General features: G+C 38.4%; 1 protein-coding gene across 3 annotated transcripts in view; it reads left to right on the top strand.

Moving 5' to 3' along the window:
- MPP7 (MAGUK p55 scaffold protein 7) overlaps window positions 1–23,863 on the top strand; it is a 157,521-nt gene that overhangs the window by 76,693 nt on the left and 56,965 nt on the right. For all 3 annotated transcript variants that reach the window (XM_055805255.1, XM_055805253.1, XM_055805254.1), the window contains 2 exons: window positions 10,486–10,563; window positions 15,083–15,163. In XM_055805255.1, coding sequence (XP_055661230.1) covers window positions 10,486–10,563; window positions 15,083–15,163 — 159 coding nt within the window. The remainder of the gene's footprint in view (window positions 1–10,485; window positions 10,564–15,082; window positions 15,164–23,863) is intronic.

The raw sequence follows: 23,863 nt of genomic DNA, 5'->3' as shown, positions 1-23,863 counted from the left end.
GTGGCACACTATTATCAAGGTGCTTACCTGATCTTGCTTTTAACACATTAAGCAAGGAAATGCTACTTTTCCATTTTACAGATAGGGAGTGGATGCGTTGTCATTCAGGAAGGTGGTAGTGAAGCAGGAAATTGGCCGCTCATCACATTTTAGTAGGCTCGTACCCTAGAACCTTTGCTTTAAAATGATTGTCTGGACTAATGTTACTGCTGAACTTCTGTGCCTCTAATCTCACACTTAACTGCACTCACGCCTTTCTTATCTGTTCTTGTCTTTTCAGAATGGATAGCAAAAACAACCTCACCAGTCTTCCCTGCCAGGTGTATTTTTTCAGCATTTAACTCTTATTGACAGGTGAACAACTGCTTGCTTACAATAGGCTCTCCAGATTAGGAGAACTGATTCTCTGGTGCTATAGCTGTTGCTCTAAAATGTTCCCGATGAACTTATTTTTTAAATTTAATTTTAATACTTCTCTCTGCTTTTGAGCTAAGGAGGAGGCATGGTATATGAGCATAATGGAGACATGTACTAATTTTCTTTCATGTGCTTTGCTTACACTAGCATGGTAATAGAAAGTTCCGAAATCAGAAATACAAGACAGATCTGCAGGCATATCTGACTGTTCGTGAAGCATGTGTTAAAGTGTTAATAGCTAGGTATTTAACAGATAATGAAGTACTTTTACCAATAAAAATGTGATGCAGAGGTGCAATTTAAGTACACAGAGGCAGTGTGCATGGCACAGAGAAGCAAGAGCAGGATCACCAGGCTCACCAATTGCTCACTTAATGTCTGTCTTGGTTTTCTCAATACAGAAAGAGTGGAAGAGATGCTTCTTTATTTTACAAAAATCAAGAAATGGGTCCTTACAGGTCTGAGACTTTGATTAGGTATCTGTAAGACAAAATCAAAACTGGCAATGTACTTGTGACCTTGTCAGAGTAGTCTCAGAACTGCTTGATCTGTGAGACTGCCTCAAATAAATGCCCGCGTGCAGGTGTTCTTCCTGCCTCTGCCTGAAGCATTACATTTTGTCTGTTGTGATCATCTTTCTCAAGTGCCACCAGCTCATCAAGACTGATCAAGGGCAAAGGATAGAAAAATGAGGTAATGAGATGCAGTGGTAAATGATTCATGGGGAAACTCTGAAACCAGAGACTTTTTAAAAAAATTAATAACAATACATGGAGAATAGGATTTTACTGTATGACTTACTGCAAATGTGCACAGGTATTTTTTCTATCTTGCAATTTTTGGCTAGACAGTAAAAACTAGTTATTTGGCTGGAATGACTAATAACGCACATGACTTGAATTTTTAGCAAGGCTCTTTTTTGTCCTTAACAAAATCAATACATCATTTGATTTTGCCAGTTGAGAAGAGCTGCCTTCTTTCCTTATGACATTGCTTTCTTTTATTTCTAACATGCTGTTCTTCTTTTATTGGTTTTTACAATCTAATTCATAATAATCACATATTTGCCATCACTGTTAACTGGACACTTCTGCCATAATAACTGACTCACACATATATGCACTCGGTAAGTTCAAACAGCAAGTGCTTCTTGAGAGTGTTAAGTTGAAGCTGTGGCCTCTCCAGGCAGCACTGGTGATTTGCATTGATAGGACCTGATTTAAAATAATGCTGCTCCAATAACATTGAAATTTGTAGATAATACACCATAGTATAATTTTTACAAAACATAACCTGACAAGAAAAATGCCCTTAAATGTGATCTAATATAACTCTATTACCACATTTTGTAACTTAGAAAATTACTGTAATTGTGCATACAGTTCTGAAAATTTATTTCTGAAATTGCAATGCAATTAGAAATTTCTGGAGGAGTTCTGTTTTGGATATAGGTCATTCTGAAGGTTGGGTAAAGGACACTTTTTAAGTGTCATGTAGCACAATCCTGGGCTCTCAGCAACTTTAAGGCTGAACAGATGCTAGTGTAGATTTAGGTTGAACATAAGGAAGACATTTTTCACAATGAGGGTGGTGAGGCACTGGCACAGGTTGCCCAGAGAAGCTGTGGATGCCCCATCCCTGGCAGTGCTCAAGGCCAGGCTGGATGGGGCTTTGAGCAACCTGGTCTGGTGGAAGGTGTCCCTGCCCATGGCAGGGGGTTGGACTAGATGATCTTAAAAGTCCCTTCCAACCTAAACCATTCTATGATTCTATGCTTGGAGCCTGATTTTCATTCTTTTTTAACACAACTGCAAAGATTTTGATAATCTCAGAGCACTGCAGTCTCAATAGACATGTTTATTTGTGGGCTCCTTTCAAATAATGGACTTCAGGTCCGCATATGACCTGGAAAAGAGAGAGTGTTGGCAGTTTCTTTTGTTTCATGTATTCTGCTGTGGCACAAAAATGAACTCGGCAGAAATCACGTCCCTTTTTTGCAGCTTCAGGCCCTTGATAACAGGCTGCTTTCCTGTGATTCCTGGAACGTTCCCTGCAGTGCTGATATCCATGGGTTTAATAAACAATGGTTATAATGTTTTAAGGTGACAGAAACTGACAAAATCCCATCAAGTTCACTCTTGTGACTTATTTCGTTTCCATGAATTGATTGCTTGCTTAACAGAGTGCTAAATGAACTAGTTACCAAGTTTTATCTGGGCTAGAAACACCTCCTTTTACTAACTGTATTGATATCTCCAGTTACAGCCCTCCTCCTCTCCCCCAAAAAGAAAACAGTCTTTAGCAGCAACTGAGATAAAGCTCAAGCTAAAGAGTCTGCATATTGGGGTTGCCATCAAAGAATTGAGATGCCTTGTTGGTTATTCCCTTGTTCTAGCTGCTTATGGAGGGTGGAAACAAGCGATGCAAAAGCAATCACTCACCACCAGCCAACAGATGCCTGTCCAGCCCCGTAGGAATGGTTGCTTCAGAAAAACGTGACATTACATGGTATGGAATATCCATTTGGTCAGCTGGGGGCAGCTGTCCCAGCGGTGTCCCCTCCCAGACTCATGGCCACCTCCAGCCTATTCCTTGTGTGGGGCAGAGCACGAGACTTTAACACTGCAGAAGCACTGCTCAGCCGCAGCTAAAGCACTGCTGTCTTGTCAGCACTGTTTTGGTCCCAGACCTACAACACGGCACCGTGTAGGCTGCTATGAACAAAATGAACTCCTTTCCAGCCAAGCCCGTTACAGCAGTTTATACCAGAGAGCCTGCAGGCTTCCTGATTTTTTTTTTTTTTTTTTAACAGTGATTTCATGCTATAGTGATTAAGAAGCTTATGATTCTTTTATTATAGTGCAGGTTCTTTGTTCTTTTGTTAAAGATGTCTAACACTTGTTCTGAAAGACTTCTGATTACTGACTCTTAAGGTTTTAGGCAGAAATATTTCCCTGCCATTAGCCTGCTGTTGAATTCTTATGAACTTAATGCTTCTGCTCTTTGGAACAAGGGCTTGAAAGAGAATTGCTCATCTGTTGTGATGAAACTTTTTGCTGTGCAAAACTGGGCCAGAACCCAGGTATCTGAATGTCTGTGTTTATGGCTTCAGAGGCTTGCTTTGATACTTGTAACATTTTCTCGAAAGCCTTTCCACACTGTGCAGTCACTTAATTTATATTTGAGGCAATTTCATGTTACTACAGGGAATGAAATTCACTTTGCACGCTCTGGGTAGTTGGCTATGATTTATGCATTTTTATCTTGTTTGTCTTTCTAAAATACATAATGCTAAATTCTTAGCAATATTTTATGCCTCTAACTGCAATTCAAGTCAATTGATCTGAATAGAACGTGATTTTTAAAGGCTTTACTTTTTCTAAGAAAGTCAGTTTTTAAGATGTTACATTGGGTATTTGAAACTAGTTGGTATTTGGTTTGCTGCTCAGTTTTCCTACACCTCACGTGTCCATCATGCCATATTACTGCAGTTATTCATATATTTGATTAGTGTGCCAAAGCTACAATCATAAGTACTATAGGGAGGTTTGAGAACAAATGAGTAATTTTGCATTCAGTCCATGGTTTTGTGCTGTGTAAAGAGGCTTACCTGCTAAATAATGAAAATAAAGCAAAAAATTGACTAATTTTTCGGGTTCCTGTAATTTGCTACAGTAGGGTTCTGGGAGGAGAAAAGGAGGGAATTAAACAATCTTTTAATTAAAATTCTACATCAAGCAATAGATGATGGTATGCAATTATAGTTTGTGAATGTTTTTTTATGGTTATTTTCATCTGTTTCAGTGTAGCCCATCGTTTCTTTATTCAAAGTACTTTGTTTTACCTTGACTCAAAGTTGTTCATCAATTTAGACAATGAACTCACTGTTTAAACCCAGAGTTAAGATAGTACCATTAGTGATCAAATGAAAACCCTAATTTTCATCTTCAAATCTCACTGTGTAAATGAGATTAAATTACTAAATTACTGTCTGCCTTAGAATGATGGTCAGTACAAACTTCTCACAAGATCCTCTTCCATGCATACTGTCAGGATGGAGTCATTGCCATTAACATCAACATCCAGAGGTGTTGACATGTCTGAGTAGTTGGTAACACTCCTGTGTGGCTGGCAGAATATTTTCACAAATGTATGTAATGTTTCTTGTGTTTTATGTACTAGTATGGCTCACTGATGTTGATAACAGTGTTTTTTGGGTTATAAGTGTTTGCATGTTATATTCTTACATACACTTATTCTTTACCTATGCCAGTTGTTCTGTCAAAAAGACTGTTTCCTGTTAACTGTTTGGCAGCTTATTCCTCCCCTGCTCTTGGTTATTAATAACATCTTTTTTTTTATTTGAGTCCTTTCTGCATTTTGCTACCTCTTACTCTCTCTACCACCAATGCTTTTTGCATATACTTTTCAAGCAAGGTCTATCGGTGGGCTCTAAATCTTGCACTGGACCACTACATCACAATACATCTTCACGTGTAGTCTAATTGTTGGGTGTAGTTTCTTTGCTTAGATTGATCACTCCATGTAACAAGTAAAATAATCTGGAGGACAGAGGTTAAGCATTCTTTTAACCTAATCTGTACATAACATTTAGATTTAGTACTTGCTTAAACACTTGAGAGGTGTGTAGTCATTGAGTATGTACCCACAGAGTATTCATGTGAATATAAGCATATGGGCAGCAAGGTAGATCTAGGTGACTTAAATGCTTTGATTGTCAATAATGTCTATTTAGAGAGTAGAAAACAGAAAGCAGAAGCCAGGAAGCTGAAAAAAATACTTTTTGAGATGGAGAAGAGGAGGGGAAGAGAAGACAGAAGGACAAAGCTGATATAGATGGTATAGAGAATCACGGATAGACATGGAGAAGACTGTAAAAACCAAAAGGCGAAAGTCTTAACGTTCTGTTTACATCTCAAAATTATTCTTGTGAGTAGGCTTCTGTCTCTGTTTTGGAAATTTATTTTGCTTCAATGTACAGAACATTTGAAACTCCATTAATTCTAGCAATTTTCTGCATCTTTAGTATAGCTCATTGGCATTGATGGTAAGCTTTTTTTTCAACACAGTTACAGGGAACTCTACTTTCAATTTGCTGACACTTTTAGTATCTCCTTTAAAAACATTCCATTCCTATGTGTGAAGCCTCAGGTACATCAAGCAGTTGAAGACTACGTTTCTTCAAGTTCAGGTAAAGGAGATAACATGACTGACATTGCATTTCTTGGGTGGCATCACCTTATAATGAAAATAGTCCATTTTGGAGCTCTGTTTTAAATTTCTCAGAAACTGTATAGCTGGAGAACTTTCTAAGAGATTGTTGATAAACCCTGGGCTGTTATACCGATACAAGCTACTGTTGCTGAAGCCAGGTATGTAGTTTGTAGGTGTATAGTACTGTTTTGTAGAGCCTTTCAGAAAAGTCCTGTGAACATAACTCTACCAGAACCCACTTAATACTAATAAAATTATTCTTGCATTAAGGGGATTCCTTCCCAGGAGGAGCTGGGGTATTGGAAACTGATGATACTATTCTGTGTGCGTGCTTATCCCCCTCCCCTGTGTTGTTTTCAGCCATATGAGATCAGAACTGTACCTTGAAATTAAGAAATCCAAAAGGAGAAATTAAACTTATTTTGTAGGAATCTTTGCTTAAGATTTTTGGTTTTCTGACTCAGAAAGCTCCCTGTGGGTTTTGAAATAGTCCAGTCTGGGGACACTGCAGAAAACTTATTTCTGCTGTATTTTGCTATAGAAAGCTTAATTCAATCACTCTGTGAAGATCCAGAAACGATTTGCCTTGCCTACAAATGTGCCCAAAAATGTATAAACTTGCAAATTGTATTTTTTCCCTTTGGGGGCATATCTTCACAGTAGATTGTCAGATTTCACAGAACCTTGTAAGTCTTCCCAAAGTACCCTGCAGTGAAAAGAAAAGGTAGTCAAAAAAAAGTAAAATCAAAACCCCAAACCCCAGCAACTTAGTCATCTGTTCAGCAGAACAGCTTTATATGTTTTATTTACAATATATAACTCTTGGTTTAGCATACTCGTTCTCATCTGTGAAGAGATTTTCAGGGTTCAAGCTTTACACTTTAATGTCAGAAAAACTTAAAATAGATGTACTATATTTTCTGGTTTTTAAGTGTGATAGTCATATAGTCTCCATATATTCCATACGTTTCTACTAGAGAGAAGACACTAGTATTAAAATTACTGGACATCCAGTATAGCCACAGAATATAAGATAAATTTGGGTTTTGTATTAAATAGCATTCTTTAGAATTAAGCTCAAACAAGTGGTTGCAAATATGAAATGTTTTATCTTCAGTAGGTAAATGCTTTCTCTTTTATTTTGAATCTACTCTCATACTTCTTTCAAAGTGTTTCAGGATGGTTTTGATTTCTGTTACAGTTTGATTTCCTTGAGTGAGGTTTGTAAAGGGGCAAAGTACTTGCACTGCCTTGTCCCCTTTTGCTCTTCATTTCTGTGTTTGCATAGCTCACATTGTATTCATTTTCATCAGTGTGGTCACTGAATCTAGATATTTACAATTCAAATTCTACTTGTGTTAGAATAGAATTTTAGAAATAAGATGCTAGTTGTGCATATACTAGCATGATTTATAAATTTCAGATTTGGGAAAATAATTAGCTCAAAGACAGCATGTGGAGAAGTTACCAAAACATTTGGCTGTGTGCACAGTAGTTTTTCTAAAGGTGGTTGTCAGAAATGAGTTATTCATCATCCTGAAGTCTGGGAAATTCAAAGGCCACTGGGTGAGTTTGCAAGTGCACTCTGTCATCCTTGAAAGGCAACAGAGGTGACCTAGTCCCCAGTGACTAGGGAAAGGCAAGTGCCGTACCATCTTCATAAAAGGCCAAAAATGCAGTGTGGGGAACTAGAGGCCAGTTAGCCCTAATGTTATCTGTGGGAAACTTACAGACCAAAACATCTTGGAATACATTTTTAGACGCATAGGGAGAAGAAGTTGCCTGAAAATGCATTTTTGCCTCACTGAAATTTTCGCTTTGTCAGTTGAAGTGCACCAAATGTCCTGTCTTACTGCATTCAGGAAGCTATTCTGTATGTGCTGCATAAATTATGAATACATTTGTTATCCAGAAGTTGGAGGTAGGTGGTAACTGTAGGAAAGCAGTAGGAAGTAGCATTTTTATGATTTGCATATTTTGCATTGATTGCAGCTTTGTGCACAGACCAGTGCTTTGTTAATTTTCTTGGGTAAATTCTTCAATTACAGAGATTGAAGACAGATATTGTCATATAAAAATCTGTTTTAAAAATATTCACCTAACAAACAAGGCAAAATGCTATCTAGTAAATAAAATCAGATCTTTTGGGGGAATTAAAAAAGAAAAAAAAAAAAAGACTTGAATTGCATCTTCAGTGGGAGTGTGCTGAGGCTGCAATGTCTGTTACCATAGGGCGTGTAACATTTATCCCAGAGTCCCTAATTGTGCCAGCACAGTAAATTAATAAAACTTCCAGCCTGATGTAGCGAAAGCTAATGTCTAGAACTGTCTAGTAATAGTTAAATTTTCCTGCTTGCTTGCTTATTTTCTGTTGTTTGCTTCCGATTTGGTTAGGCAATTACTCTCTACAACTCCTCCGTTATCAAATGAAAGCTTAATGATTTTCCTTAATTTTTTAACTGGATTCCAATATCCATTGTTAGGAAAATAAAATTTATTTTCAGCCATTTGCTGGTTATGGGCAGAGCCAATAACCTGTTAAAGTTACACAGTACCTACTCTTTAAACCCTATTTTTTGTTGCATGAATTAAGAATTTTATAACATTTTTTTCAAAGATTGCTTATGTAAGAATGTCTCAGCTTTTTTTTTCCTTTTTCTCTTTTGATTTCACTGGTAAACACACCTGCGGCTTGTTTAGTGTAAAACCAGCTTGACTGGCAGCAGCGCTTCTATTTTTTCTGAGAAAGTAGAAGGTAGCATGGGCATCAGCATTTAACCTCAGAGCTGACAGAAGCTCAGCCTGGATAAAATCAAGATGTTGGCCAAAGCAATCAAAAAATGATGGATTTGAGCTTTTTGATACAGTATAGCTTTTAGTTATTCAAGTTCACAGTCTAAGCAAATGGGAGCTGCAGCTCCTTGGTTTGTTTAGTTTCTGCATTTTGTGATCTAAAAATACGAGGTTGTCTGATCACTTAAGACTTTTGGTGACATCCAGTATAGTTTAATCTTTGCTGAGTAAACAATGTCTACATGAGCTACATAAAATTCAGACTCATGTTCTGTAGATAGTAGTGCTTTGCATTTAGTTTCCAGATGAGGAACAGATACTTGCTATTCAGAACAAATAATTTTACAACTTAGCAACTGAGCAACTGTGGTGTCTTCATGCTTTACCTTGATGTTTCAGAACTCCGATATCCTTTAAGCAACAACATACAGGAATTATCTTATTAAGATTACAGAAATGATGAAAGAATCGACCAAGACTTACATCTTGCTGTGCCACGTTGCATTAACAGAGTATCGTATGGTCTTCAGAGAACTTATAGACTAAACGAGTAAAAACAGACATGGACTTCAAAAGTTTTATGAAGCACAGCAGAAGACAGGAAAAATGGCAAACACAAGTGTTGTTGACATGGCATTAGCTTGTTATGGGTGTAGTTGTTAGGAGTTTGGTTTAAATTCAAAAGAAAGAGCTGAGAAGGCGGCTGCGGGACTCCTGGGCCATGAGAGGAGCAAGTGCTGCCAGGGTAAAAGTAAGTGGAGAAAAGCAAATGTGGAATAGCGGGGAAGGCTGGAGGGAACAGACAGTGCAAAGCATATATGGTCCAGTCAACTGCAAACATTTTCAGTGTGCAAAGACCACTGGTTTGGTTGCTCTTTGAAGCTGTCCGTGGTGCCTAGTGTCTGTCCCATTCCTCCCCCAGCAATATGCCAGGGAGCAGTAGGGTATGGTTGGGTTTCTTGTACCCCAAGGATGTGAGGGGCTCCTCAGCCAAGTTCTGCACCCTGTGGTGTCTGCCAGACCTTGTCTTCCCCTCCTTGCCAAGCACAGAAGTCCCCAATTTAGCTCCATCTGCAACTCCTCCAACCATCTGGAGTTCACGCCTCCTTCACAGCAGCAGAACTAAAGCAGAAATCTAAGAATGGGGTGTGTTTGTATCAGTTTAGACTACTGTTGTTGTCTTTTTTAAAAATTGTAATTAATATTTGTACATTGTGTATCTTCAGGAAAATAAGGTATATAAAATTGAATGTTTAATATACTACTTTATGCCATTCTGAAATAATTTTTAAGATAGTTGTTAAAGCTTTAAAATATTTTGGCTCTTTAAAGCTTTCACACTGGAAAAAACTAAATTTTGAAATGCGTAACTTGCAGAGGAGGGAAGAGGCTGGATATTTAAATGATAGTGTATCCTTTCTTTCAAAAAAGAAGCAAAGTGTGCTGCATTTTTAATGTTGATAACTCCCCATTAAAAAATTTAAATGCTCCTAAATGACTTTAATTTGCTGAAGGACTGCCTTTTTCTTTCAGATGTGTTAGAATTCATGTTAGCACTACTTTGCCCTTGTTTCTGAATTATTTTAATGACGGCAGCCGCTCCACCAAGCTGTCTGTCAAGATGTGGGTGGCAGGCTATTATTTCACTTCGTAAATCATAATTTACAGGGTTTTTTATATCTGTCTTGGGGATAAACACTTTACGCTTTGTGTTTTCAGCAGCAATATAAAATGTAATTGATACTTAAAGCAATATGTTAGAAATATGGACAGAGAAAGCCAGGAGTGAAAAATCACAAATGTTTAGTTTTTCTGTGGGTTGGTCTACATACTGAGCATTTTTTCCATCTGATTTCATATTCTTAGCACTTCAACAGAGGATGATGATGAATTACATTTACATGATTGCTGCCTGTAGGTGACTATAAGGATGTTTCTTTAGTTACAGACACTCAACAGATCAGTTAGCTCAACAGGGTCATTTTGTACCATTTCTCATGCTGCTAAATAAACTTACCACTTTGTGCTATTGTCTTCCAGATTCATGAAAAACTGCATTATTATGAGAAACAGAACCCGGTGCCCATACTCCACGGTGCAGCAGCCTTGGCAGATGATGTAAGTGTCCCCTGCTGAGATCACTGGTACCAAGTCTCCCAAAAAACTGTCTGCAAGCAGAACTCCTCATAGTGCAAACATATGAATATAATCCTCTGAGCTGAAATCATAAGAAGCTGCAAATGTTTCCAAAGGTGCTGTCATCACCGGGCTTGTTGCTGATACTACTTTGATTTTTATTCACTTGCCTGTTATAAAAACATTGCATCTAGATAGCCTCTTGTTCTGCTTTAGTAACTACGTAATAGAAATTACAGGTTCGAACTCTACTGGGAGGGGAAAAAGCTGTCAACTATTGGTGTTTTGAGAAAGTCACAGACAAGAGGAATGCTTTGGAAAAATAAAGACAAATGAGATAGCAGCACTGCTGACAGAACATGAAAAATGACAGATAACACTACAGAAATGAAGCATATGAAATGCCTAGGAAGGAGGTTTGTTTAAAAAAAAAAATCAAAAACTATTGAACAAAAAGTACACTAGTGATTTATTGATATTGGAGCTTTCCAAATTACCTTCATAACCAAAAAATAAATTGTAAAAGTGGTCGGCATTGATGGAGTAGTTAATTTCCTGTTACTATAATTTTTATTTTAAAGAAAAAAATCCGACCTGCCATTTCTTGCTATTTGGTTAATTCTAGGATTCAGATGAATTGTGCACACACCTGTATAAACTATGACTGAACCTGAGGTAGGCCAGGATAGAGAAATGTTTAATAAACTGTGGTTTAGGTGAAATCCAGAAATCTGTGTTGCAATTGATGATCTCAGGTTGTTTTTTGGAAAAGGCAGTATGTATTAGGATCCGTTTCAAATATGGAATGTTTGAAACTTCACATACTTTATAGATGTTTTAAAATCTTAACTATTTTTTATATAATTAATAGCATTTGATTTTTAAACTTTACAAATGCTTAGATGTTGTGATTTGAAAATGGTAAAATTTTAATGAAAAACTAAATTAAACATATTTGAAGTCTGTTGAAAAAAGGATGTAATGTAATTTAGTCATGTTTCAGTAGGAGAGCTATATCCTGTAACATACCAAATACAATAATGCATTAGCTTTGATATCAGGCATATATTAGTAATATTTTTTTAACCTTCAAGTAGCTTTGAATAATGTTGATAGTAATTTTGAAAATTAGAAAGCTGGTTGAAATTCTCTTCATTAAGTTCTTGGTGACATATTAATAATCCTTGTTAACATTTGTGTTACGGATCTCTGGCTTAAAATTCTTTATAAGAATCGTTTCTTATTTTTGGATACAAAACTTAGTTCTTGATATTTTCAGAAATGCTGAGCAATCTCATTCTGTTTTCAGCCCCATTTAAAACGTATACTTCTGGAAATCCCCAAATTAAAGTACTTTGTCACTCCCCAGTTGAGAGGTTGGGGGTTTTAACCTTATGTGAATTTATTATTATGTATATATGGTAGTATTTTAAAAATGTGTGCATGTTGTGACATGAATATCTCTAGACATCTGCCTACTTTTTAAGCACAGCTTCTTTCTAAAGATCTTTGTGCTGTTCTTCATTTTTGCTTATGTGTAGCTGAACAGCTGGTTTTATGGGCACCGTCCCATAGAATGAGGATGTCCTTTGGCAGCTGACGTCAGGCTAGCACATTGCAGGATTTCGTGTTTTAATAGTTACCAGCAAACTTTGAGGAAGGTAATAGACATGCAGTGGGCTTTGTAACTCCAAAACCCATGAATTTCCAGGATTAAAGTGCTATTCAATTTTTGGCATGTTTGTCTGATTAGCTGTCAGCTTCAGGGATTTAAGAGTATGTAGGTAATATAAAGCACACTTCTATTTCAATTGGCTTTAAATTAATGTTTTTGTCTTCCTAGTGATAGCAACTGTTCTACAGATAAACAAAGAAGGAGAGATCCTTATTAGCGAGTGAATATTTTCTGTTTGATTTAAAATGCAAATCTGAGATGCTGCTAATCTAACTAAAAACTGTTTAAGGAGTGTGGTTTTTTCCACACTGTGTTATTTTTTTAAAGCAATTTTAGGGGTAACAGTTGTGGTGAGGCTTCTTTTCTAAACACTTCCATATTCCTAGCTGCCATACCTTCTCTTTCCTCACCCCCAGTGACTTTTAGGCTGAATTTCCCATCAGAGATTCTGTTTGCCTCTGATTTTGGAGCAGCAGTGTCTGGCATAGGACTCTTGCTTTCATGCAAGTGATCTAAACATTGCTGGGAGTATAGGTTTATATGGCAGAGAAGGCCTCTAGGTTATTAGGAAGACTGTTCTGGCAAAAGAAGTTTCAGAACTTTCTTCAGAAGCTTTAAACTCACAAGCCCTGGTGCTCCTCATCTCACTAGTGACACTCCACATCTGCCTTTCTCCCTTGCTTTGTCTTCCCCTCTCTATAGTGGCAGCTCTTTGTAAAGAACTTGGTGAAATGTTACACGTCCCTCAACAGAGAATCATTTCTCAGATAGCTTTTCATGCAGTCTTAGGCTTAGGAGGTGATTGGCACAGTATCAGTGTGCCCTAAGTATGAGATGTAACTGCTGCTGGCAGCTGTCACACATCTCGGTGCTTCAAAACCAACGAATAAAAATCCACTCCAAAACTGCTAGAAGCACAACAAGCAGCTCTGGTGGTAACTGCTTATCTGGAAACATAGCTTGGTCTTCCTCCTTCTCTATCACACTTTGTCATCCTCCTCTTCTATCACAGGGCCTGTAAGACTTTTATGGAAATATTTGGAAAACCCTTGTGAATTATGCGAGTGAAAACAAATTTTCAATTGTTTCATCTCTGAGCAAATATTTTCTAAATTATGAGATTAAAAAGTGTGTTAAAGCAGTAACAAAATATTATTTCTGTTTCTCACTGTTTTAAATCACGTACCTGCATTCACATTTGTACCACCAAAGCAAATGCTGATTCTGCTGAAGTTAATAGATGTTCGTGCACAATTCATCTGAGAGAAGAATGCTGAAGTCATTGTCACTGAGTGATTAGTAGTCTTCATCAGTAAAACACGAATGAATAGAATTTTATTCTCTAGCGATGAGCAGTACTAGCTAGAGAATGAAAAGAGAACTGAGGGGAACCTGTGTCATATACCTGCTGTCATGCCTATCAGATTTTCTGTTTTGCAGAACTTTTCCGTAGAACATCCAGACTAGATTACTGTCAGATTACTTCAATATTTGGCTTTATGTGCCTAAAATATTTCATTCTGGTCTTTTCTAGAGAGATAATTTTCTCATCTTTTGGTATTAAGGCACAAATATTGTTAAAATTAGCTTTGATATATTTGGTGGATGTTTTTATCTATGAATTATAGCCAAAAGGCTGTGGGACTGTAGGTGATGAATTTTTGTTTCAGTCCTATTATCCTTGTATTAATTCGAAGTCTAAAAAAAAGTATTAAATCCATGTCTGATGCCTATAATTACTTCTAGAATTGTCTATTATGTATAATTATGCAAAATATACTTCTAGTCATGTATCTTTAGAATTTATACAAAATGAAACTACAAATTTAAAATTGGGCTAGACGAATAAAATTACTTGCTGCAAATAACCAATCTTTCTTTTAGACATTTTTATGATACTGATTTAATGCAAAGAAAATAAGTGATTATCTGAAATCACGTTTTGGATTATGAGCCATGTAGCTTCAGAATTTTAAACTAAAGTTCAGTGTTGTGAAATATGTTTTAGCTTTTCCTTGTTCTGGAAAAATAGTTCAAGTTTGAAATCCTGCAGTAAAATATGCCTCTTGAGTCCAAATTAGTTGAGAATGTCATGATAAGAAAAACTCAAGACATGAGCCAAATAGCCATGGGATTAAACATTAGACTGCTGCTCTATTGTTCACCAAACCACAATTTTGTAGTATAACGAAACATAAATTACTGATCTTGTTGTTATGACATAGTTTGTGTGTTTTGGGGACTTGAATTGCTGATGACCTGTTATAAACTATATTATGATTAACCCACTTCACATTTAACAAGCTCTTTCCAGTGTATGTGTAAACATAATAAAAGGTTCAGATTGCTTGCACTGTAGGGGCACTTTGCTTGCTTATCCCAGTCCTAAACAGCACAGCTACTGTGGGTTTTTGGAAGCGGTGTGGATTTCACCACCTCATTCAAAACTGTTTTTTATAGACGGTGTCAAAGTTTGATCCAGTCATTTTTACAAGCAGTCCTTTGTCTGCACGCAAAGGACCATTCACTTAAATGAAGTGCTGGGATTTGCCCCCATCGTTATAAATCAGAATGTGATCTGGCTGCACGCTTGCCAGAAATGATTACTTGTGTTAAACTGAGCCAAAAGGCCTGGCTTAAACCTGGTCCACCGAGGGCCAGAAAAAGAAGCATGGTGATTGATGGTGTTTTTCTTCATGCTGGCTTCTGTTTGAACACGCTGGAAAGTAATAACCTTGAACAAGGTAGATTCTGGGTTGTCACTGATGCACTGGTTAAAACAACGCTTTGCTAATGGTCTTTGTGTTGATTCCATCTCCCACCCAGCTAGCTGAGGAGCTGCAGAGCAAGCCACTGAGCAGTGAGATCAGAGAACTGTTGAAACTCCTCTCAAAACCCAATCTCAAGGTGAGGATGTGTTGCACCTACAAAGTACTTTCTGCGTGGGTGTGTGCATCTGCTTCCTCGGGCTGTGTGTGGGGTTGTCCGCTTTAATGAGTATGTGTACTTTTAAGAAGGGATGCAGTGTTAATCAGAAATAGCTGTTATGAAGAAACACATTTTATGTTGCCCATAAATTGTTATGGTGTTACTGATTTTTATAAAAGGAATTCGGTGGAAAGCCATCACTCGCTCACAACAGATATTCCAAAAAGTACATACTTTGGGGGCTTTTTGGCTTTTTGCTAACTCTCATTACATGTGCTTCATAAATTTATTACAAATGTGCTTTTACTAAGAATTTGTCAGTGGTGCCACTGGTTTGATTGCACCATGTATATAAGTAGCACAACCTGGTACTTGGGACAAAATTCCTGATGGATGTTATTTTTTTAAAAAAAAATATTTTGAAGATTTTCTGCAAAACTCCTGGGGGTTCTCTGTGGTGCTTTTGGGGAACTTGGTAGCTTTTATCGGACAGTAGACTATAGAACCATTGAACCACTCAGGCTGGAAGAAGATTGTTTAGTCCAACACGCTGTTCGAAGCAGGGTCAACACTGAGTTCCGAGCAAGTTGCTCAGGGCTTTCTCCCATCAGACCTTGAAAATGCCCGGGAACAGACATTCCACAAACGCTCTGTGCAGCTTCTTCCAATTCCTAATTATTTTCCTAGTGGAAACTGTTTCCTTATATCCAGTCAGAACCTTCCCTGTTTATCATTGTTAATGCACGCTATCCCATTATTTTTCAACTCTAAAGAGAAGGGAGATGTTAGTGCTCTAGAGCCATGTTGCAATGGTAATTAATGCAGCAGTTGATAAATGTAGAGGAAAACTGAAGAGTGGTCAGGAGCCCTTTTTAAGACAGTTGCTTCTTTACGTTCCCTGTAAAAGAGTGATCTCAAAACATAAGACGCTATGATATCTTCAAAGTGATACAAAATTTTGAAGATCAATTATGCTTCCTTTGTAAAGGATTTTTGCAGTTTGCAAAATAGTTTCCATAGTTTGCAAAGTGACAAGCATTTTTTCTCTGAAATGGTAAGTGATGCCAGTGGTGTATTACAAGAGGAACTGTTGCTGCATCAAATTGCAGAGATCCTAAGCTTCACTGTAGGTACTTCCTTGGTGACTGTCCGTGCATGTTTTGTACTTCTGAAGCTTTAGTGGGTTGAGTATGAAGACAGCTCGTTTGTCACAACTGCATCTCTCCCTCTCCCTTTCTTGCTTTCTCTTTCTCTCCCCCTCTCCTTGCTGTCTTACTCTCCTTCCCTCTCTCCTCCATTCACTCACTCTTGCTGTCTGTTCCTTGGAAGTGGTTAAATGCAATGTGATAATCTTAGCGGGATTTCAGGGAAACAAGTGCCTTCACCTCGGCATGGTTAATATGATTGAACAACTGCAGTAACTTACCAATTGTCTTTTTTTGGCTGCAGTGGGAGATGGCCAGCTGCAGGGTACCAAGCCTGCATGGCCAGACTGCCTAATCCTGCACAAGGCACTCATGTTTCCCTGCCCTGCATGCCTTGCAGGTGTTTGTGTGAGTTGGGGGAAAGGACTGACAGTGTGCATGATATTTTTGCCTATCCATTTTCTTCTCCACCTGCCATCTCATGGCAAATATGCCTGGGAGAGATGGTAAATTATCATGGCTCCCTCCTCCATCATGTTGACCAGGCAAGTGTACTGCATTCAGTCAGAGGCTGTTTACTTGAGATTCCTCTGTTGATTTCCCCTGCTCTGTCTTGGGCAGAAAAGGAAAGGAAGGAAATTGCTGGGACTCAGTATTTCCATTTCTCCCCCAGAGATGCCATCGAGTCTCGTCAGCTGTATCTAAGATTATGCTGTACGTTGCATAAGATTTTCTAGCCCTTCACTATTAGATTGATGGCTGGAGAGGGTTTCTTTGTTTCTAGATTCCTGGGGCAAAATGATGTCTAGAACGACTCTTTCCCACACATCTGAAATTGCTTGGGCTAATTGATCCATCTTTTCCAATCATGTTGCATAGGCCTTATCTAAAAACTTGTATGTGGCTTGATTTGGGATTGACTTTAAGGTGGCTTTCCTGACCTGGCTTATAACTGCAGGGTTAGCTGGAGCCAGCAGGAGAGCTTCCACTTCCCTGCAGCTCTGCTTTAATGTTCATGGCACAATGAAGGATGGTTAGGATTAGTTTACTACACTACATCACCACCTCCCCAAGTTTGGTGGTGTAAAGGGACAGGTTTAGCAAGGTGATTATATCTTCACAGGTTTGGTTAACGTGCCAAAAAATGCTGGGAGAGGTTTCCAGCAACTCTCTGATTAGATGAATATTTCTGTATTTTCATTTTGTGTTACAGAATTGTTTGTTGAATATATTTCTGGGTGTTTGCATCTGATGAGTAAAGCTTTGACAAATCTGGTGTTCATGATTTTCATTCATAGAGATTTGTTTTTAAAGAAGAAATTTTTTCTGAGACAGTTACATTTATGAGACTTGAGATTTTCAAAATGCCCTGAAAGTCATGCCAAGGTTTTGTCAGGTGCATTTTCTTCTGGAAAAAAATAAATTGGACATTTCTGGTCTTTTAAAAACTGGATGCAATATCCAGTGACACTGTTTTTTTTCCTGCTCTAAAATGTGGCATCCTTTACCATAATTATATGAACTAGCAGTGGTTGGGGTTTATCTTTTCTAATTAAAACAGAGCTTTGGAAGTAGAACAGAGCATGTAGCTCTGGGAAATCAAGTGAATTTGTTCATCTGCGTGTGAGATACAGCATTTGCATTCTAGATTTAAAATATAATTGCCGAGTCCCGTGGATGCAGGCCAGCTGCATCTATTCTAAATTTCCAATGTTGAATAAAGACTTACAGTTTACATTCTGTAATCCTGCTCTACCTTGTTAAAGATACCAACAAGTAGAACAGTATTTCCATACCTTAGAACCCAAATCCAGTTGAATGCAGTATTTGAATTTTAAGCAGACCAGAAATCAGCTCTTTGAAATGCATCTTGTTATCTCTTATTTAGAGAGTGCAAGTACAGCGATGTATATAAGCAATGTATATATCTTCAGGTCTTTTCCATCATAACTGCAAGTATGTGATCAAATGTTTGCAATCAGTTGAGGAAGATAACTGTTAATAAATGCTTACACTTCCAGAGTATGTGTATGCAAGTTTAAAAGGTCTGCTGAGTTGGTTAAGAAACAGCTCATGTTTAGCATGTCAAAGTTAGAATGAGGTAAATAACCAGAACTCGATGTACTGAAACTTATATTTCTGTGCTTGTGTTTCTTAAAGCTGTGAGGTATGTGGGGATTTTGGTTGGTTGGTTTTATTAAGTTGCAATAAAATATATACCTTAAAGATACATTAAAAGTATAAACCACAAAGTTATATAAATTCATAGTCAGGCCAGGTGCCATGGTTTAACCCCAGCTGGCAACTAAGCCCCACGCAGCCGCTCGCTCACTCCCCCCACAGTGGGATGGTGGAGAGGGTTGGAAGAGTGAAACTGAGAAAACCCGTGGGTTGAGATAAAGACAGTTTAATAGGTAAAGCAAAAGCCGTGCATGCAAGCAAAGCCAAACAAGGAATTCATTCGGTACTTCCCATGGGCAGGCAGGTGTTCAGCCATCTCCAGGAAAGCCGGGCTCTGTCACACATAACCGTTACTTGGGAAGACAAATACCATCGCTCCAAATGCCCCCCGCTTCCTTCTTCCCCCAGTTTATACACTCAGCATGACGTCATATGGTATGGAATATCCCTTTGGCTATTTTGGGTCAGCTGCCCTGGCTGTGTCCCCTCCCAGTTTCCTGTGCCCCTCCAGCCCTCTTACTGGCAGGGCCCAAGGAACTGAGAAGTCCTTGACTTTGTACAGACATTACCAGCAAGAACCAAAATCATCAGTGTGCTATCAACATTGTTCTTACACCAAATCTAAAACACAGCACTGCACAAGCTACTAAAAAGCAAATTAACTCTACCCCAGCTGAAACCAGGGCACCAGGGCATCCTGTGGGCAGTGCTGCGTGGCGCTGGTCTGAATGGTGTTTGGAGCAAGCAAGGGTGTGCTTGGGTGATTTGAAGTGCTGGCAGATCGGGCTTGGATCTGTCTGCTCTAGCTCTCTGTAAATATAATTTAGATTTCTGAATGGGAAATTTCTGTCTTCCACTGCTGTCTCTGTTTGCTGGGTATTGTAGCAGCAGCGCTCACCGACCTTTTCTGCCTTGCAGTGGGACAGGCTGTGGAAAGCCTGTGTGCTGGCAGCACCTCCAGGTCTTCCCCGCTTCTGCTCAGGTCTTACAAGGCACACGAGGCTGATGCACCTGTGTAAAGCTTGCTGAGCACAGACCTCACCTACTGGCCTTTCTTCTGATGGATGTTTTGAATTTTTTTTTAATAATTTCCATTTTTTTCCAACATAGGACCTGGTACTTTAAATTAATTGCATATTAGATAATCTGTGTAGTGCTACCACCGATTCCATTATGAGTGTTAGGTAGTGTGGTGTGTCTGCTTATAACCTGACGTGAATGAGGAATGGAGGGAGGATTGTGTTGCTGTCTGTAAGGTTTTATTCTGTATAATTCGGGCCAATGGGCTGTATTTGAAGGTGGTAATTCCTCACCTGCGTGTGAGTGGGTACTGCACCCACTCCTGGTTTTTTTCTCAGTTTCTGGAGTAACTTTTTAAGGCTTATAATTCATGAGGTGAAACCATGAATTAGATTATTTTTAGCCCTATTTCAAGCTTACTTTATGAAGGAAGCATTTAGAAGATGGTTTGTGTTTTCAAGATTTGGGTTTTATATTCCAATTTTGTCAATGGACTTACATTGAAGTTATATGATTTTATATGTTTGAATGAAACTTAATGAGGAACTTACATAATAAGCATTGGTGTTCCCCAGGGCTCAGTACTGGGGCCAGTTCTGTTTAATATCTTTATCAATGATCTGGACGAGGGGATTCAGTGCACCCTCAGTAAGTTTAGAGATTACACCAAGTTAGGGGGAGTGTTGATCTGCTGGGGGGCAGGAGGCTCTGCAGAGTGGTCTGGGCAGGCCGGACCGATGGGCTGAGGCCGGTTGTATGAGGTTCAACACGGCTCAGTGCCGGGTCCTGCACTTGGGACACAACAACCCCCGGCAGGGCTACAGGCTGGGGCAGAGCGGCTGGAAAGCTGCCGGGAGAAAAGGCCCTGGGGGTGCTGGCTGATGGCCGGCTGAACACGAGCCAGCAGTGTGCCCAGGTGGCCAAGGCGGCCAAGAGCATCCTGGCTTGTATCTGAAACAGCGTGGCCAGCAGGGCCAGGGCAGTGATCGTCCCCCTGCACTGGGCACTGGTGAGGCCGCACCTCCATACTGTGTTCAGTTCTGGGCCCCTCACTGCAAGAGGGATGCAGAGGGGCTGGAGCGTGTCCAGAGACGGGCAGCAGAGCTGGTGAAGGGTCTGGGGCACAAGTCTGATGAGGCGCAGCTGAGGGAACTGGGGTTGTTTAGTCTGGAGAAGAGGATACTCAAGGGGGACCTTATTGCTCTCCACAGCTCCCTGACAGGAGGCTGTAGGCAGGTGGGGTCGGTCTCTTCTCCCATGTAACAAGCAACAGGACAAGTGGAAATGGCCTCAAGTTGCACCAGGGGAGGTTTAGATTGGATAATAGGAAGAATGTCTTCACTGCAAGGATGTTAAAGCATTGGAACAGGCTGCCCAGGGAGGTAGTGGAATCGCCATCCCTGGAGTTGTTTAAAAAACATGTAGACGTGGTGCTTAGGGACATGGTTTAGTGATGGACTTGGCAGTTCTGGATTAACACTTGGACTTGATGATCTTCAAGTTCTCTTCCAACTTAAATGATTCTATGAATATACCGTTTTCCATGTGTCAAAGAAAGGAAGAAATGTCCTCTAGCTTCCTTGACTAATGACAAGATTAAGGTTACTTAATGTATATTGTAAATACACAACATGTGAAGCTTGACGTAACACTAAACATGTCTCTTACATGAGGCTTTATTGTTTTTGTTTATAACATGAAGATTAGACTGTATAGTGAGTCTGTACATGAGCAAATGATGCTTCTGATTTAAGAGAAGACACTCCTGTGTGTGCTTTTTTAAAAAAATATGAATAATAGCATAAATAAATAAGTATTCTCAGCTTTAATGGTTTATAATTTGGAGAAATTTAAGGAACTTACGTGACAGCAAACAGTATGTATGCGAAGAGGGGAGTTGTACAAAATTTTCAAAAAAACCGGCAAAAATGTTTTAAATTATGATGCATCAGATAGGCACCAGTGCAATTGAGAGAGATGTCTTTATAGAGTTGTTCAGGGGGTGTATGAATCTGGAAGTATTGCTATTGTCTGAGAGCACTACATGTTTCTGTTTTTCTAAAAAAATAGCTATAGTATCTAGAGAGAAAATATTTTTCATTGTCATGCAATTGTATAAATCAGGATATATAATTGGAAGACTAAGATTCAGGTATATAATATATATCTGTTATACACAAATATATATCTATATACACCAAATATATCTAAAAAGGAATTTAATTCTGGATTTCTAATGCATGTCACAATCAAGTTAGCAAAATGGTCTTACCTGTCAAAAGAGATGTAAATGGGAAGAAGGGAAGGGGGCACTAGAGTTATTCTGTCAGTCACAGGGCAGAACCTGAATGCCAGACACTGTAAGGAAAGAGATGTAGTATATATGAAAGAAGATCAAACTAAGAATGAAAGACTTTGAAGCTTACAAATTCTCTTCCACTTTTAAGTAAAAAGCTTTCTTGAATAGTAGCTCTCGGTTCCTGTTATAACAAGCTGGAAAAAGCTTTGTTGTCATATTGAGCATATTTGTTGTCAATTTTTAAAACTGAGACGTGAAAAACTAAACCAATTAACTATAGGAATTTTTAACATTTTAGGCTCTTTTTTTTTGTTGGTGTGGCTGTAAACAAAAAAGACTATAGAAAGAATGGAACATCTTTTATTCCATTGAACAGTGATCTCAGTTACCTAAATTTGAGACAGGCTCAGGATATATTCAGATATTCAGATCTAAATAGCTCTTAACTGTGTTTGCAACAGCAGTTACATTGCTGATCATTCCATATTGAAATGAGCAATTTACCATTTTAAATTAATCCCTATTTGGGTAAATTTAGTGTCTTTTAAATTCATACAAAACATGTATTTTGTGGTCACTGGTTTAATGGGCATAACAAATAGTTTATACCACTGTGCTAAAACTACTCTGGAGGATGTTTATCTCTTATGACCCAGAGGAAATTAAGCTTTTTAAATGTCCTAATGCTAATGGTGGTTCTGCCTGTTTTAGTGGAGTTTTTCTTCTGTTTGTGTGTGCTGAAGGGTTTGCCAGCTGCTAGTCTGAAAGGTAAACCAGGTACCTAAACAAGGGTATGAGGCAGGACTGTGAATGACTTCAGCACATCATGATACACAAGAATGTAAAGTATTTGGACCACTTTGGGCACTGTACCTGTAGCTGTAGAGGGAACAAATGGTGGAACATACTTGAAGTATTTTTCTTGGCTTCTCTTTTGTTACCGTAGAATCAACATAATATTGGAAGTAATTTTAAGATAACTTGCAGAGTGAAAGGAAAATCACTTTCATATAACTGGGGATGTTTTCAGATTAATTTATTCATGGGCAACTTCAATGTGCTGTTGAGACAATATATAGATTCTTTAAGTTGTTTTCAGGTTTTTTTTAATTGCTTTCAAATAGCAAAGATACATACCCCAGAAAATTGTAAGTAAGATTTATGATTGCTGTTTTATCTGCTATTCATTTGAGGTGTGCTTGACATCCAGTTTCACAAAGCATAAAAATTTTGCGTTTGTAAACATTATGATCTAATAAGTACCTCAGGCTTTCCTTCAGAATAGAACCAGGAGTTAAACAAAACTAAAACTGCAGATAATGAAGCCAGGGCACTTTGTTTGTGATGGTTTTCCTGCATTTGTTTAGGTTTCTTTAAAAAAATAAATAGTGCTTCTTTTAGCTTGAAGCATACCTTTTTCTGTTGTCCTGTCCTGTCCTGGTTTTCCTGTATTTACTGGGAAGTTTATAAATTCTAGCCTTCATTTGATAAATAACTGCTGATACCATCATATCTGCCATCTGAGGCTTACTAGATTTGCCCAGTGGCCTAATAGACTGTTCTGATCAAAGTGCTACTTGTTCTGGTAAAAACCCAAACATTTTAAGCCTCTCTCAGCGGAGCCTTGTAAAGCTGCCTTACAGTCACTGGCAAAAATTGACAATATAATTTACTGTGCAGGAAACAGCAGGCATTTTTCTACAAAAACTTCAACGTACAAAGCACTCAAAGAAAATATTGGGCTATCATAATATAAAACAAAATCTGTTATTGCTTTGGAAAGTTCATGAAGCATTTCTTGTAACATGTAATTAAAAAATCTTAATCTAAACTTTGCCTTCTTTCCAACATTTTCTTTGTAACTAGACTTGCTGAGGATTTTCCATCAGGGCCTTTTCATTGAAATATGCAGTTTCTGCAAAGTCAACATTTTCCACTGGAAATTGTTGGGATTTGCCTATAACTTGTTCAGGCTTTTGTATCTGGAGAACCCAAATACAAATTTTAGGTTAGATAACATCTGAACTACATTTG

Source organism: Falco peregrinus, chromosome 5 (assembly GCF_023634155.1).
Source record: "Falco peregrinus isolate bFalPer1 chromosome 5, bFalPer1.pri, whole genome shotgun sequence".
Lineage (NCBI taxonomy): Eukaryota > Metazoa > Chordata > Aves > Falconiformes > Falconidae > Falco > Falco peregrinus.
Note: the sequence above shows the minus strand (reverse complement) of the source record. Positions and strands in the feature narration are given on the sequence as shown.